The sequence below is a fragment of the Carcharodon carcharias genome, chromosome 4, assembly GCF_017639515.1.
Source record: "Carcharodon carcharias isolate sCarCar2 chromosome 4, sCarCar2.pri, whole genome shotgun sequence".
Taxonomy (NCBI): domain Eukaryota; kingdom Metazoa; phylum Chordata; class Chondrichthyes; order Lamniformes; family Lamnidae; genus Carcharodon; species Carcharodon carcharias.
Genome location: NC_054470.1, coordinates 122,311,730 through 122,324,165, shown reverse-complemented (window position 1 = coordinate 122,324,165; position 12,436 = coordinate 122,311,730). Strand labels below are relative to the sequence as shown.

Sequence of the window (12,436 nt, the reverse complement as noted above, 5' to 3'; positions counted from 1 at the left end):
AGGCTATTCTAAAGCTAGCTCCCACCGAGGTGTGTCTCTGCGCTGGTGGCAGGTGTGGGTGAGTGCTGTGATGGGTCTGGTGGAGGGTGTGGGTGAGGCTGTGATGGGTCTGGTGGAGGGTGTGGGTGAGGCTGTGATGGGTCTGGTGGAGGGTGTGCATGAGGCTGTGATGGGTCTGGTGGAGGGTGTGCGTGAGGCTGTGATGGGTCTGGTGGAGGGTGTGGGTGAGGCTGTGATGGGTCTGGTGGAGGGTGTGCGTGAGGCTGTGATGGGTCTGGTGGAGGGTGTGGGTGAGGCTGTGATGGGTCTGGTGGAGGGTGTGGGTGAGGCTGTGATGGGTCTTGTGGAGGGTGTGGGTGAGGCTGTGATGGGTCTGGTGGAGGGTGTGTGTGAGGCTGTGATGTGTCTGGTGGAGGGTGTGGGTGAGGCTGTGATGGATCTGGTGGAGGGTGTGGGTGAGGCTGTGATGGGTCTGGTGGAGGATGTGGGTGAGGCTGAGATGGGTCTGGTGGAGGGTGTGCGTGAGGCTGTGATGGGTCTGGTGGAGGGTGTGGGTGAGGCTGTGATGGGTCTGGTGGAGGGTGTGGGTGAGGCTGTGATGGGTCTGGTGGAGGGTGTGTATGAGACAGTGATAGGTCTGGTGGAGCGTGTGGGTGAGGCTGTGATGGATCTGGTGGAGGGTGTGGGTGAGGCTGTGATGGGTCTGGTGGAGGGTGTGCGTGAGGCTGTGATGGGTCTGGTGGAGGGTGTGCGTGAGGCTGTGATGGGTCTGGTGGAGGGTGTGGGTGAGGCTGTGATGGGTCTGGTGGAGGGTGTGGGTGAGGCTGTGATGGGTCTGGTGGAGGGTGTGGGTGAGGCTGTGATGGGTCTGGTGGAGGGTGTGGGTGAGGCTGTGATGGGTCTGGTGGAGGGTGTGGGTGAGGCTGTGATGGGTCTGGTGGAGGGTGTGTGTGAGGCTGTGATGTGTCTGGTGGAGGGTGTGGGTGAGGCTGTGATGGATCTGGTGGAGGGTGTGGGTGAGGCTGTGATGGGTCTGGTGGAGGATGTGGGTGAGGCTGTGATGGGTCTGGTGGAGGGTGTGCGTGAGGCTGTGATGGGTCTGGTGGAGGGTGTGGGTGAGGCTGTTATGGGTCTGGTGGAGGGTGTGGGTGAGGCTGTGATGGGTCTGGTGGAGGGTGTGGGTGAGGCTGTGATGGGTCTGGTGGAGGATGTGGGTGAGGCTGTGATGGGTCTGGTGGAGGATGTGGGTGAGGCTGTGATGGGTCTGTAATGAGGATGCCTTCGCATTCTTCTTCCGAGGTGTCTTCAGGGCTTGAGTCAAGGACCTAACTGGTGGACCCCTCGGCTTCTCCTGTGAAAACAAGGGGAGATAATTAGTGCATGGCAGGGGGCTGCAGTACAGGGGAACTCAATCACAGCATGGTTGTCTGATGGATGTTGCACGGCTGGATCCTCACTTGATAGAGCAGCACCAACCTCACCGTCAGCACAAGACCGGTCCTGGTCCTCGCCGGCCAGCTGGAGGGCTGTTTTCAAAATCTGTGAGGACCTTGATTTTAGGCATTCCTCTACCGGTAAGTGACCTCTCCCTTTTGTGCACCAGCTTGTCCTGCATGGATAGAGATGGAGGGTGTATAAGCAGGATGCCTGCCTGGCCAGATGAGAAAGATGCTTGGCATGTGTGGGTGGTGAGTGATGCCATGGATCGGATGAGGACACGATCCGCAGGACAGATGAGAGTGTGTGTGAGAGAGTGAATGGTGATGTCCCTTGAACTGGCAGTGAGTGAGATCCCTCTGGATGTGTCATGGGTTCGTGAGTGTCTGAGTTGAGAGTGATGAGCAGAGTGACTTACACTGGTGGAACGGAGGAGATCATTCATTGTCTTTCAGCACTGGGTGGCTGTCCTCTTTTGCAGGGTGTTGGCACTAACCACCGCTGCCACCGCCTCCTGCGCTGGATTAATGACCTTGTTTGCTGGTCTTCACCCAGAGTAGAGGTAAAGGACTCGGCGGCGGGCCTCCACAGCATCTAGTAGGCACTCGAGGGAGGTGTCACTAAATTTGGGCGCAGCATGTTTCCTCCCTTTGGCAGCCATGACTTTGCAGCAGCTTCCAATACTTAAGTGTAACAGAGAGTGAGCTCTGTGCAGGGGCCCCCTTTAAATATGGCCTCGGATTACTGAAGGCCTGAGGTGACGGTGGGGCGGGTGAAACAGAGGCTGCCCCACCAGCGGCCGGCATGTTTCCTGGGAATGCATCATTAATGAGGCAGGACGCGCCAGGAATGGGACGATAAGGGGCAAAAAGCCTCCATTGTGGCCGGCAGATAAAATGTTTTTTTTCCCGCCCACTATCACACTTTGTGCAAATCTGGGACCATTCCGCCCTCTGTTTCTCTCTCCACAGATTTTCCCAGGCCTGCTGAGTTTTTCCAGCATTTTCTGCTTTTATTTCATATTTCCAGAATCTGCAATATTTTGCTTTCATTGTAACTGTATTGGAACAACTTGGCTGGAAGCCTGGCTAGTTCTGGAGCACAAGTCTTCAGTACTATTGCCGGAATATTGTCAGGGCCCATAGCCTTTGCTGTATCCAGTGCCTTCAGCCATTCCTTGATATCAAACGGAGTGAATCGGATTGGCTGAAGACTGGCATCTGGGATCCTGGGGACCTCCTAAGGATGCTCAGATGGATCCTCCACTCAGCACTTCTGGCTAAAGATAGTTGCAAATGCTTCAGATTTGTCTCCTGCCCTCGTGCTGAGCTCCACCATCATTGAGGATGTAGATGTCTGTGGAGCCTCCTCTGGTTAGTTGTTAAATTTCCCATCACCATTCACACCTGGATGTGGAGGACTACAGAGCTTTGATCTGATATGATGGTTGTGGGATCGCTTAGCTCTGTCTATAATATGCTGTCTCTGCTGTTTAACATGTCTTTTTTAATTCATTCATGGGATGTGGGTTTCACTGTCTGTGCCAGCATTTATTGCCCATCCCTAGTTGGCCTTGAGAAGGTGGTGGTGAGTTGCCTTCTTGAGCTGCTGCAGTCCATATGGTGCAGGTACACCCACAGTGCTGTTAGGGAGGGAGTTCCAGGATTTAGACCCAGCGACAGTGAAGGAACGGAGATATATTTCCAACTTGGAGGGGAACTACCAGGTGGTGGTGTTCCCATCCATCTACTGCCCTTGTTCTTCTAGATGGTAGTGGTCATGGGTTTGGAAGGTGTTGTCAAAGGAGCCTTTGTAAATTCCTGCAGTGCGTCTTGTAGTTGGTACATGCTGCTGCTACTGTATGTAGTTCTGTGTTATAGCTTCACCAGATTGGCATCCTACTTTCCGGTACTCAGCGTATTACCGTTCTACACTCATTGAATCAGGGTTGATCCCTTGACTCAATAGCAATGGTAAAATGAGGGATATATCACACCATTGGTTACAGATTGTGGTTGAATATAATTGTACTGCTGCTGATGGTCCCCAGCATCTTATGGTTGTCCAGTTTTAAGCTGCTATACCTGTTCTGAATCTACTCCATTTAGCACAGTGTTAGTACCATACAACACGATGGAGGGTATTCTCTTTATGAAGACGAGACTTTATCTCCACACAGACTGTGCGATGGTCACTCTGACCAATACTGTCTTGGACAGATGCATCCATAACAGGTACATTGATAAGGACAAAATCACATAGGTTTGGCCCTCCCATTGGTTGCCTCTTCACCTTCTGCAGGCCCAGTCTGCCAAATATATCTTTCAGGACTCAGCCAGCTCAGTCAGTAGTGGTGCTACAAAGTCACTCTTGGTGGTAGACATTGAGTTCCCCACCCAGAGTACATTCTATGCTCTGGCTACCCTCAGTGTTTCTTCCAAGTGGTGTTCAAATGGAGGACCACAGCTTCATTGGCTCAAGGCGGTTGGGGGGGGGGGGTGAGGCGGTGGTGTGTGTGTGGTTTGGTGGAGGGGTGCAGTAATGTGGAGGACTCCTAGGGCAACTCCCTCCCGACCATATCGGACTGTGGCATCACCTCTGGTGGTTCTGACCGGCCAGTGGGATAAGACACACCCGGTGATGGTGATGGTGGCATCTGAGACATTATGTGAAAGATAAGAATTTGTGATTATGACTATGATAGGCTGTTGCTCAACTTGTTAGTGTCTCTTCCAAATTTGACCCTAATCCACAGATGTTGATGAGAAGGATTTTGCAGTTTCGAATGGACTGGGTGTGCTTTTGTAATGTCTGAATCTAGTGTCTAGGTCGATGGGGGAAGTCGAAACAAGAAAATGCTGCTTTTTAAGTTTAATCCAATTGTCAGTTAGTATTGTGGCTGGAGGAATGCCAACACTTCTCTTCCCTCAGCTGATTGTGTGGAAACTGAGAATTCATCACTTGGGAGATGGTGTAGCAATGGGCAGCCTTTTGACATTGAGGCAGTCTATAAAATAGCATTTCTGTAATTAATCAAATATTCAAAAACTTGGTACTTGAAACAGAGAAATTACCAGTACTCAACCAACATTACCTAATGATCCAGTTAAAGTAATGAACAGAAAACTAGTTCCGACATGATTAATATTTACACAACATGACTAACCATAATTTCTCTGCAATTAGTTATTTAGTTTAATCAAGACAGCTGTTTCAGTAAATGAAAATGACTTCATGAATACTCATTAATGACTTAATGAATATTACCTCCACCACAAGTAACAGAACAAGGGAAGAAATCTGTTTCCCTCCATTGATGTATGATAGGCTGGTAAAAGAAAAACTGCACTATACTATCTGCATTTCCCACATACTGTATCTGAAAGACAAAAACAAATACTCTGCTCATACCTTAGAAAAGTGATTCATTTAATCTCCTCAGTTACGAGGTATAATTACAACTTAAAATAACAAAGGGTGCAAGACATAGATATCCCTTAACTCCTTATCTTGCTATTTGTTTTATCATTTTATACAAAAATACTGTGATGGAACAGTAGTGTGAAGGGTCAATAGCCGAACAATATACCTGAATATGAAGGAAATGGAAGAAGAGCATACCAGACATGAAAAAGCAGAGTTTATCTTGGACAAAAGCTGGTTGAAGAGTGCATTGTCAGCTTGTAACATAATCATGTGGTTCAGGTGACTTTCTAAATCATGATGTTATCTGGAATCTCCAATTGTGCTCCAGTTACTCCAATTATTATTCTATGAATTGTAACAGCTTCAGAATGCTGAACTAGATCAGAATATCCAGATTTATAGAAATTTGATAATTCATTCACCGCCCTTGAAGAATAACTGAAATCTGTTCCTTTTCTGAATGCTTTGAAACAATATCATCATGAGAGGCATCTTCTTAAATCTCTGCACTGCTTCTTAAGATTTGAAAATAGATGGCCCTCAGTTCGCTGAATAGACAAATCCTCCAAATGGTTACAGCAAATATTGGGGCTAGCCTGCTGTGGCTACTGGTATCTCATTGTTCTGCTAATGTCACTGCTGCCAACTCCATCTTTGCATGGACCCAGCATCAGCTACTCAGGTGTTTTGAAGAGGATTTCCTTGCCTCTCTCCAACACACACTTGTAATGGAAATAAGATAACGGGAAGTTTTGTAACATGGATGAAAGTAAAATGCGATGAGACTTCATCGGATCTGTAATCAATGTTGAGAACTCCCAGTGCTTGTTCCAGTTTCCTATTAGTAACTAAATTAAATAAAATGAATGGAGAATGTAAGGGACATTCCTTACCCCCATTCCTAACCTAATTCCTTTTAATGTTCTCAGGCACAGGAACAACTAATTTTGTGTCTCAAGTTGGCCAAGATAAAATGCTGAATGATCTGCAAACACTTCCTGCCACTGGTAGTTCTATATTTCTGAAATATTTTCAAAGCCCTATGTCAGCATAAAACATTATTTCTGTTTGGGATGAGTGAGAGCGTCTTGACCCAATGAGGCTTTCTACCTTGTGGACAAGTGACATACTCGTGGGATTATATCCGGCTTAGCTGCTGTCCCCTGGAGATGGGAAGAGGAAACGCAAGCTGGAGACTCAATGGTCTGAATGGGCTCTTTCTGTACTGTACTATTCTATGATTCATTACACAGCATCCTGGCACATTTATACATCAAACTGTGGTAATAACTAATCTCAAAACAGTACATTTAAACAGAATGTTTACAGCACAGAAGGGGGCCATTCAGCTTATCCTATCTCTGCCATGTGAGAAAGCGCTAGCTAGCTTAATTGGACTTTCCAGCCCTTAGTCCATAGCCCAGGAGGTTACAACTCTTCAAGTGTATATCCACTTGGGTTTTGGGAAACATATGAACATGATATGGTTTCTGTGACAGTAAGGTAGGGAGAAAAAGATACCCTTGCCTGAAAATGCTGAGATGCAGCTTGCAGAATCCTCACTAGAGGCTGAAGAAAGAAATTCTAATCACTTCAGCCAAAGGTGATAATTCGGACCAAAATTCTGAAATGTGAAGGCCTGTGAATTCAATGGCTTCTGGCTTTGGCATGTCAGCTCTCTTTATAAACCTTACTCAGCCAGGTGTAATTCTGGTTTAAATAATGGAATTTCTAAAGGATAAGACGTGATCTGCTTCATCCCATCACTTGACCCCTCATCTCCCACAGGAATTTAGCACGGATTTTAGAAGGGTGCAACTCTGGCACACCTAAACAAAAACAGAATTACCTGGAAAAACTCAGCAGGTCTGGCAGCATCGGCGGAGAAGAAAAGAGTTGACGTTTCAAGTCCTCATGAACCTTCGACAGAACTTGAGTGAGTCCAAGAGAGAGTTGAAATATAAGCTGGTTTAAGGTGTGTGGGGGGGGGTGGGGAGAGAGAGAGAGAAGTGGAGGGGTTTGGTGTGGTTGTAGGGACAAACAAGCTTGCCCCCCCTCCACTTCTCTCTCTCTCCCCCCCCACACACCTTAAACCAGCTTATATTTCAACTCTTTCTTGGACTCACTCAAGTTCTGTCGAAGGGTCATGAGGACTCGAAACATCAACTCTTTTCTTCTTCGCCGATGCTGCCAGACCTGCTGAGTTTTTCCAGGTAATTCTGTTTTTGTTTTGGATTTCCAGCATCCGCAGTTTTTTTGTTTTTATCTCTGGCACACCTAATTTACCCCAAAGCATGACACCGCACTCTCTCCACAGCCCCCATCCTAGAGACTCTACCCAAAAAAGATGCAGAATTTACAGCTTCTTGTGTTTCTGAAAGAACTTTTTGAAAATAAAGAGAATAATTTAATGGACTCAGAGAATTGATGACAAATTTTATGAATAAAATTGCAAAACTGAACTGGTATATTTTCTAAATGAAGGCTTAGATGCTCAGTTCACTCAGTATGGTGTTTCTTGTTAATGTTTAAAATTAAAGCATATAATTCAATAGCAGGTACTTTGATCAGACCCAGCATGTAGGAATAAAACATATTTGATTTGTAGTCAGTGTAACTGTTATTAGAACTAACAACAATTAACCTTTACAGTGAAATCTGCATCAAGTGGGCCATCTGCTCTCAGTATCTCTTTCTCGGGTAATTTCTGGAATTCGATGCTGGTATTTGCAATGCTGAAGATTCCAGTAGAGCTCAGGCTGTTTTCTCCTCTCTGACCCAACAGAGACTTTGTTTCCAAATCTTGAAAATACAATTGAAATAATTTAGGGCAGATTTTAGATTCAATTTCTGTGTTAAAAAAGCTGAAATAGATCACATCTGTCCCACAATAACCAAATAGATAATGAAGTCATTATTATTATGAGACATGAGGAAAATGAACATAAAGACTTCAATTATCACCCTGTGTGCCTTTTATTCTACGACATCTTTGTTAATTAATCTCTCCCACCCTCTACCTATCCTAGACCCTCCCTTTTGACCTTCCTCCCCCTTCCCCCTTCCAACAACAGAAAAGCTGTCACATTTCTACCTTCCATCACTTCTGAAGAAGTCATACTTGACTTGAAATGTTAACTCTGTTTCTTTCTCCACAGACGCTGCCAGGCCTGCTGAGGTTTTTTTTGGCATTTTCTATTTTTATTTCAGATTTCCAGGATCTGCAGTATTTTGCTTTTACTAAACACTTTTTTCCTATTGTTTTTATTCTTGATAAACTGTGATGGCTACTGCTGCAGAACAGCCAGCAAATGGTTTCTACCACTGACACTGGACGTCAGATACTGTGCAGTTTTTCTGGGGAATGCTGCAGATGGTGACACAGGGCACAAGGCCTCACTCGTTTTCTGGTTGGCTCCATAAGTTTCAGTTCCTAAAATTATGAGGGATAAAAACTGCTATCCTTCAGATAAATTGATATTAATTTTATATTCCTTTCTCAGAACATGACTGCATTTATGCCATAATTTCTAAGACGGTTAGTTTCCAGACCAAAGTGTTTCTGCTGCATTTGTAGTTAGTGAGGTTGCAAATTTCTGCCTCAGCTTTGCACTCTCACTCCTCTTTATTGCACGGTGTTTATGGCAGGTCAACGTTCCTCTGACTCTCAGTGAAGACCAAGAGTAAAAGCAAAGTGCTCTAGAGGCATGGCTATCCCATCATTCACAGCATAATTCATGTCCTCTATTAAAATGATAAGCCGACTATCTTCCCATGATGTGCCTCAGCTCTGGCTCTCTCAGTAGCACTCTCACCTCAGTCAGAAGCGTACAGGTTCAAATCCCATCTGGGACTCGAGCACCAAATCAGAGCTGACACTCCTGTGCAGTGCTGAGAGAATAGTGCACTTTTTGAAGGAGGGTTTTTTTTCGGTGAGCCATTAAACTGAGGCTTCGTCAGTGGATGTAAAATATCATGACACTGTTTTGAAGAAGATCAGGGATGTTATCTCCAGTTTCCTGGTCAATATTTATCCCTCAATCAACATCAGAAAAACAGAGGGTGGAATTTTCCATTCCTGCCGTGTAGGTGGGAACGGGGAGTGTTTCCTGCTGCATAGGCCACTGGGAGTTTGCGCAGTATCGTGCGATCCCGGCCTCATTAATTAGGCAGTTGGGGGTTTCCCGACATATGCGTGTCCCAATGGCGTGTGGCCGGATGGAGTGTGTCGGATGGAGTGTGTCGGATGGAGTGTGTCGGATGGAGTGTGTTGGATGGAGTGTGTCGGATGGGGTGTCCCGGATGGAGTGTCCCGGATGGAGTGTGGCCGGATGGAGTGTGTCGGATGGAGTGTGGCCGGATGGAGTGTGTCGGATGGAGTGTGTCGGATGGAGTGTGGCCGGATGGAGTGTGTTGGATGGAGTGTGTCGGATGGGGTGTCCCGGATGGAGTGTGGCCGGATGGAGTGTGTCGGATGGAGTGTGTCGGATGGAGTGTGGCCGGATGGAGTGTGGCCGGATGGAGTGTGTCGGATGGAGTGTCCCGGATGGAGTGTGTCGGATGGGGTGTCCCGGATGGAGTGTGGCCGGATGGAGTGTGTCGGATGGAGTGTGTCGGATGGAGTGTGGCCGGATGGAAAGTGTCGGATGGAGGGTGTCGGATGGAGTGGGCCGGATGGAGTGGGCCGGATGGAGTGTGGCCGGATGGAGTGTGGCCGCATGGAGTGTGGCCGCATGGAGTGTGGCCGGATGGCGTGTGTCGGATGGCGTGTGTCAGATGGCGTGTGTCGGATGGAGTGTGTCGGATGGAGTGTGTCGGATGGAATGTGTCGGATGGAGTGTGGCGGATGGAGTGTGTCTGGATGGAGTGTGGCGGATGGAGTGCGGCGGGATGGAGTGTGTCGGATGGAGTGCGGCGGGATGGAGTGTGGCGGGATGGAGTGCGGCGGGATGTAGTGTGGCGGGATGGAGTGTGTCGGATGGCATGTGTCGGATGGCGTGTGTCGGATGGAGTGTGGCGGGATGGAGTGTGGCAGGATGGAGTGTGGCGGGATGGAGTGTGGCGGGATGGCATGTGTCGGATGGAGTGTGGCGGGATGGAGTGTGTCCGGATGGAGTGTGGCGGGATGGCGTGTGGCGGATGGTGTGTGGCGGGATGGAGTGTGGCGGGATGGAGTGTGGCGGGATGGAGTGTGGCGGGATGGCATGTGTCGGATGGCCTGTGTTGGATGGCGTGTGTCCGGATGGAGTGTGTCCGGATGGAGTGTGGCGGGATGGAGTGTGGCGGGATGGAGTGTGGCGGGATGGAGTGTGGCGGGATGGAGTGTGGCGGGATGGAGTGTGGTGGATGGAATGTGGCGGGATGGAGTGTGGCGGGATGGAGTGTGGCGGGATGGCGTGTGTCGGATGGAGTGTGGCGGGATGGAGTGTGGCGGGATGGAGTGTGGCGGGATGGAGTGTGGCGGGATGGAATGTGGCGGGATGGCATGTGTCGGATGGAGTGTGTCCGGATGGAGTGTGGCGGGATGGAGTGTGGCGGGATGGAGTGTGGCGGGATGGGGTGTGGCGGGATAGAGTGTGGCAGGATGGCGTGTGTCGGATGGCGTGTGTCGGATGGAGTGTGGCGGGATGGAGTGTGTCCGGATGGAGTGCGGCGGGATGGAGTGCGGCGGGATGGAGTGCGGCGGGATGGAGTGTGGCGGGATGGAGTGTGGCGGGATGGCATGTGTCGGATGGAGTGTAGCGGGATGGAGTGCGGCGGGATGGAGTGTGGCGGGATGGCATGTGTCGGATGGCCTGTGTCGGATGGCGTGTGTCCGATGGAGTGTGGCGGGTTGGAGTGTGGCGGGATGGCATGTGTCGGATGGCCTGTGTCGGATGGCGTGTGTCCGGATGGAGTGTGGCGGGATGGCGTGTGTCGGATGGCATGTGTCGGATGGATTGTGGCGGGATGGAGTGTGGCGGGATGGAGTGTGGCGGGATGGCGTGTGTCAGATGGCCTGTGTCGGATGGCGTGTGTCGGATGGCGTGTGGCGGGATGGAGTGTGGCGGGATGGAGTGTGTCGGATGGCGTGTGTCGGATGGCGTGTGTCGGATGGCGTGTGTCGGATGGCGTGTGTTTTGGATGGCGTGTGTCAGATGGAGTGTGTCCTGCTGTCATATCTGTGCGGCTTTTTTAATAGGCGCTCTGGCAGCGATCTACACAAAACTGAATAGGGGCTGGCTCAAAGAGGACATGGAGCTCCGGTGTCTAAATTCAGCGATGCCTGCCTGGGCATCCTGCTCAACAAAGTGGAGGCCAGGAGGGGCGTCCTTGATCCAGAGGATGGGAGGAGTTGGCTGAGCAGGGAGACAAACCCAGAATGGGAGGATGTCTCCTAGGTAGTGAGTGCCCAAGGTGTGCACCAGAGGATTGCCCTGAAGATGAGCCCATCTGCTCCACCAGGGTAAGTGAACCCTCAGCTGCTCACACTCACCTCACTGATTGGCATAGGGGACATGGGCCTCCGTGCCAATGTGATAAGGTGATGCCTCATAGACCCACTGCAGCCTGTCTCGCCTGCAGGTGGAGAGGCCACTGTGGGTCCCTGACCCTCCCACACAGGGAGCTCAGATACTGCCTGGGGGGTGGGGATTGGGGTGAGGGGGTTAAGCATTGAGGCCACCAGCAAGCATTGCTAATGACATGTCTCTGTGAGCCTTATCCTTCTATCTGTGTGGACTCACCACTCTGGAGGGTGCTGCCCCTGAACCCTTGTGGGCAACCTGCAGTGCATCAATCACATGGCACACAATCCAGTGGGCTACTTGTAAGACTGGATGCTTGAGAAAGATACCAGAAACCCAATTTCTCTCACCCCCGTCTTCTCTCTTATTGCAGGAGAAGTTAAGCCATAATCAGAGAGAGAGGGAGAAGACGGGAGGGGTCACCCATACTTCAAAGACCTCACCGATCTCGGGGAGTGGGCAGCCCAGCTGGCAGGCAGAGATGGAGAGTTTGGCTCGCAGCATCCTTCTAGTAAGGACCCATGCATGTCATCGCAACCTAAGGGTCATGTATTCTTCCATGTTGGAGGCAACTCAGGCAGTCACTCGCTCTCTCCTCTCTCACTTACAGGTGTCAGCAGGAAGAGGGCAGGACCCAAAAGAGGCAAAGCCTTGACCTGCACTCGGACAAGTCTGGAAAGGAGCGAGGACATTTCAGAGGAAGAAAGTGCACCTGTAGAGGCATCACAGCAGTAACCTGCACCCTCCACCAGCCCAGAGATACACACCATGGTGGGTATTAGTTGTAGTTTAGGAAGGGTCTCACAATCTGGTGGTGACTGCATGGACACGTGTCTGCAGCAGGAGGAGGCAGGGTCAGCCAAACTCCCCAGCACTCGGAGGACTGTTGGGGAAGAGGCATCTGTGATGCCCAAGTTGGAGGACGAGCTTCTGACATGGCCCTGCACAAGGTACTGGAGAGGCAGTGAGAGGCAGAGGAACATCTGGCAGAGGTGGTGGAGGCCTTCAACAGGGTGGTATGCAAGGCAGAGGAGTCCGTTGCTTGCTCTCTGATGAAGTGCTACCAA

The 12,436-nt window shown here is 49.8% G+C and overlaps 1 protein-coding gene across 1 annotated transcript in view; it reads right to left on the bottom strand.

The window, feature by feature from the left end:
• LOC121276861 (ADAMTS-like protein 1) overlaps positions 1-12,436 on the bottom strand; it is a 572,059-nt gene that overhangs the window by 182,446 nt on the left and 377,177 nt on the right. Inside the window, exons 8-9 of the mRNA XM_041185436.1 lie at positions 7,508-7,665; positions 4,705-4,816 (exon numbers count right to left, since the gene is read on the bottom strand). Coding sequence (XP_041041370.1) covers positions 4,705-4,816; positions 7,508-7,665 — 270 coding nt within the window. The remainder of the gene's footprint in view (positions 1-4,704; positions 4,817-7,507; positions 7,666-12,436) is intronic.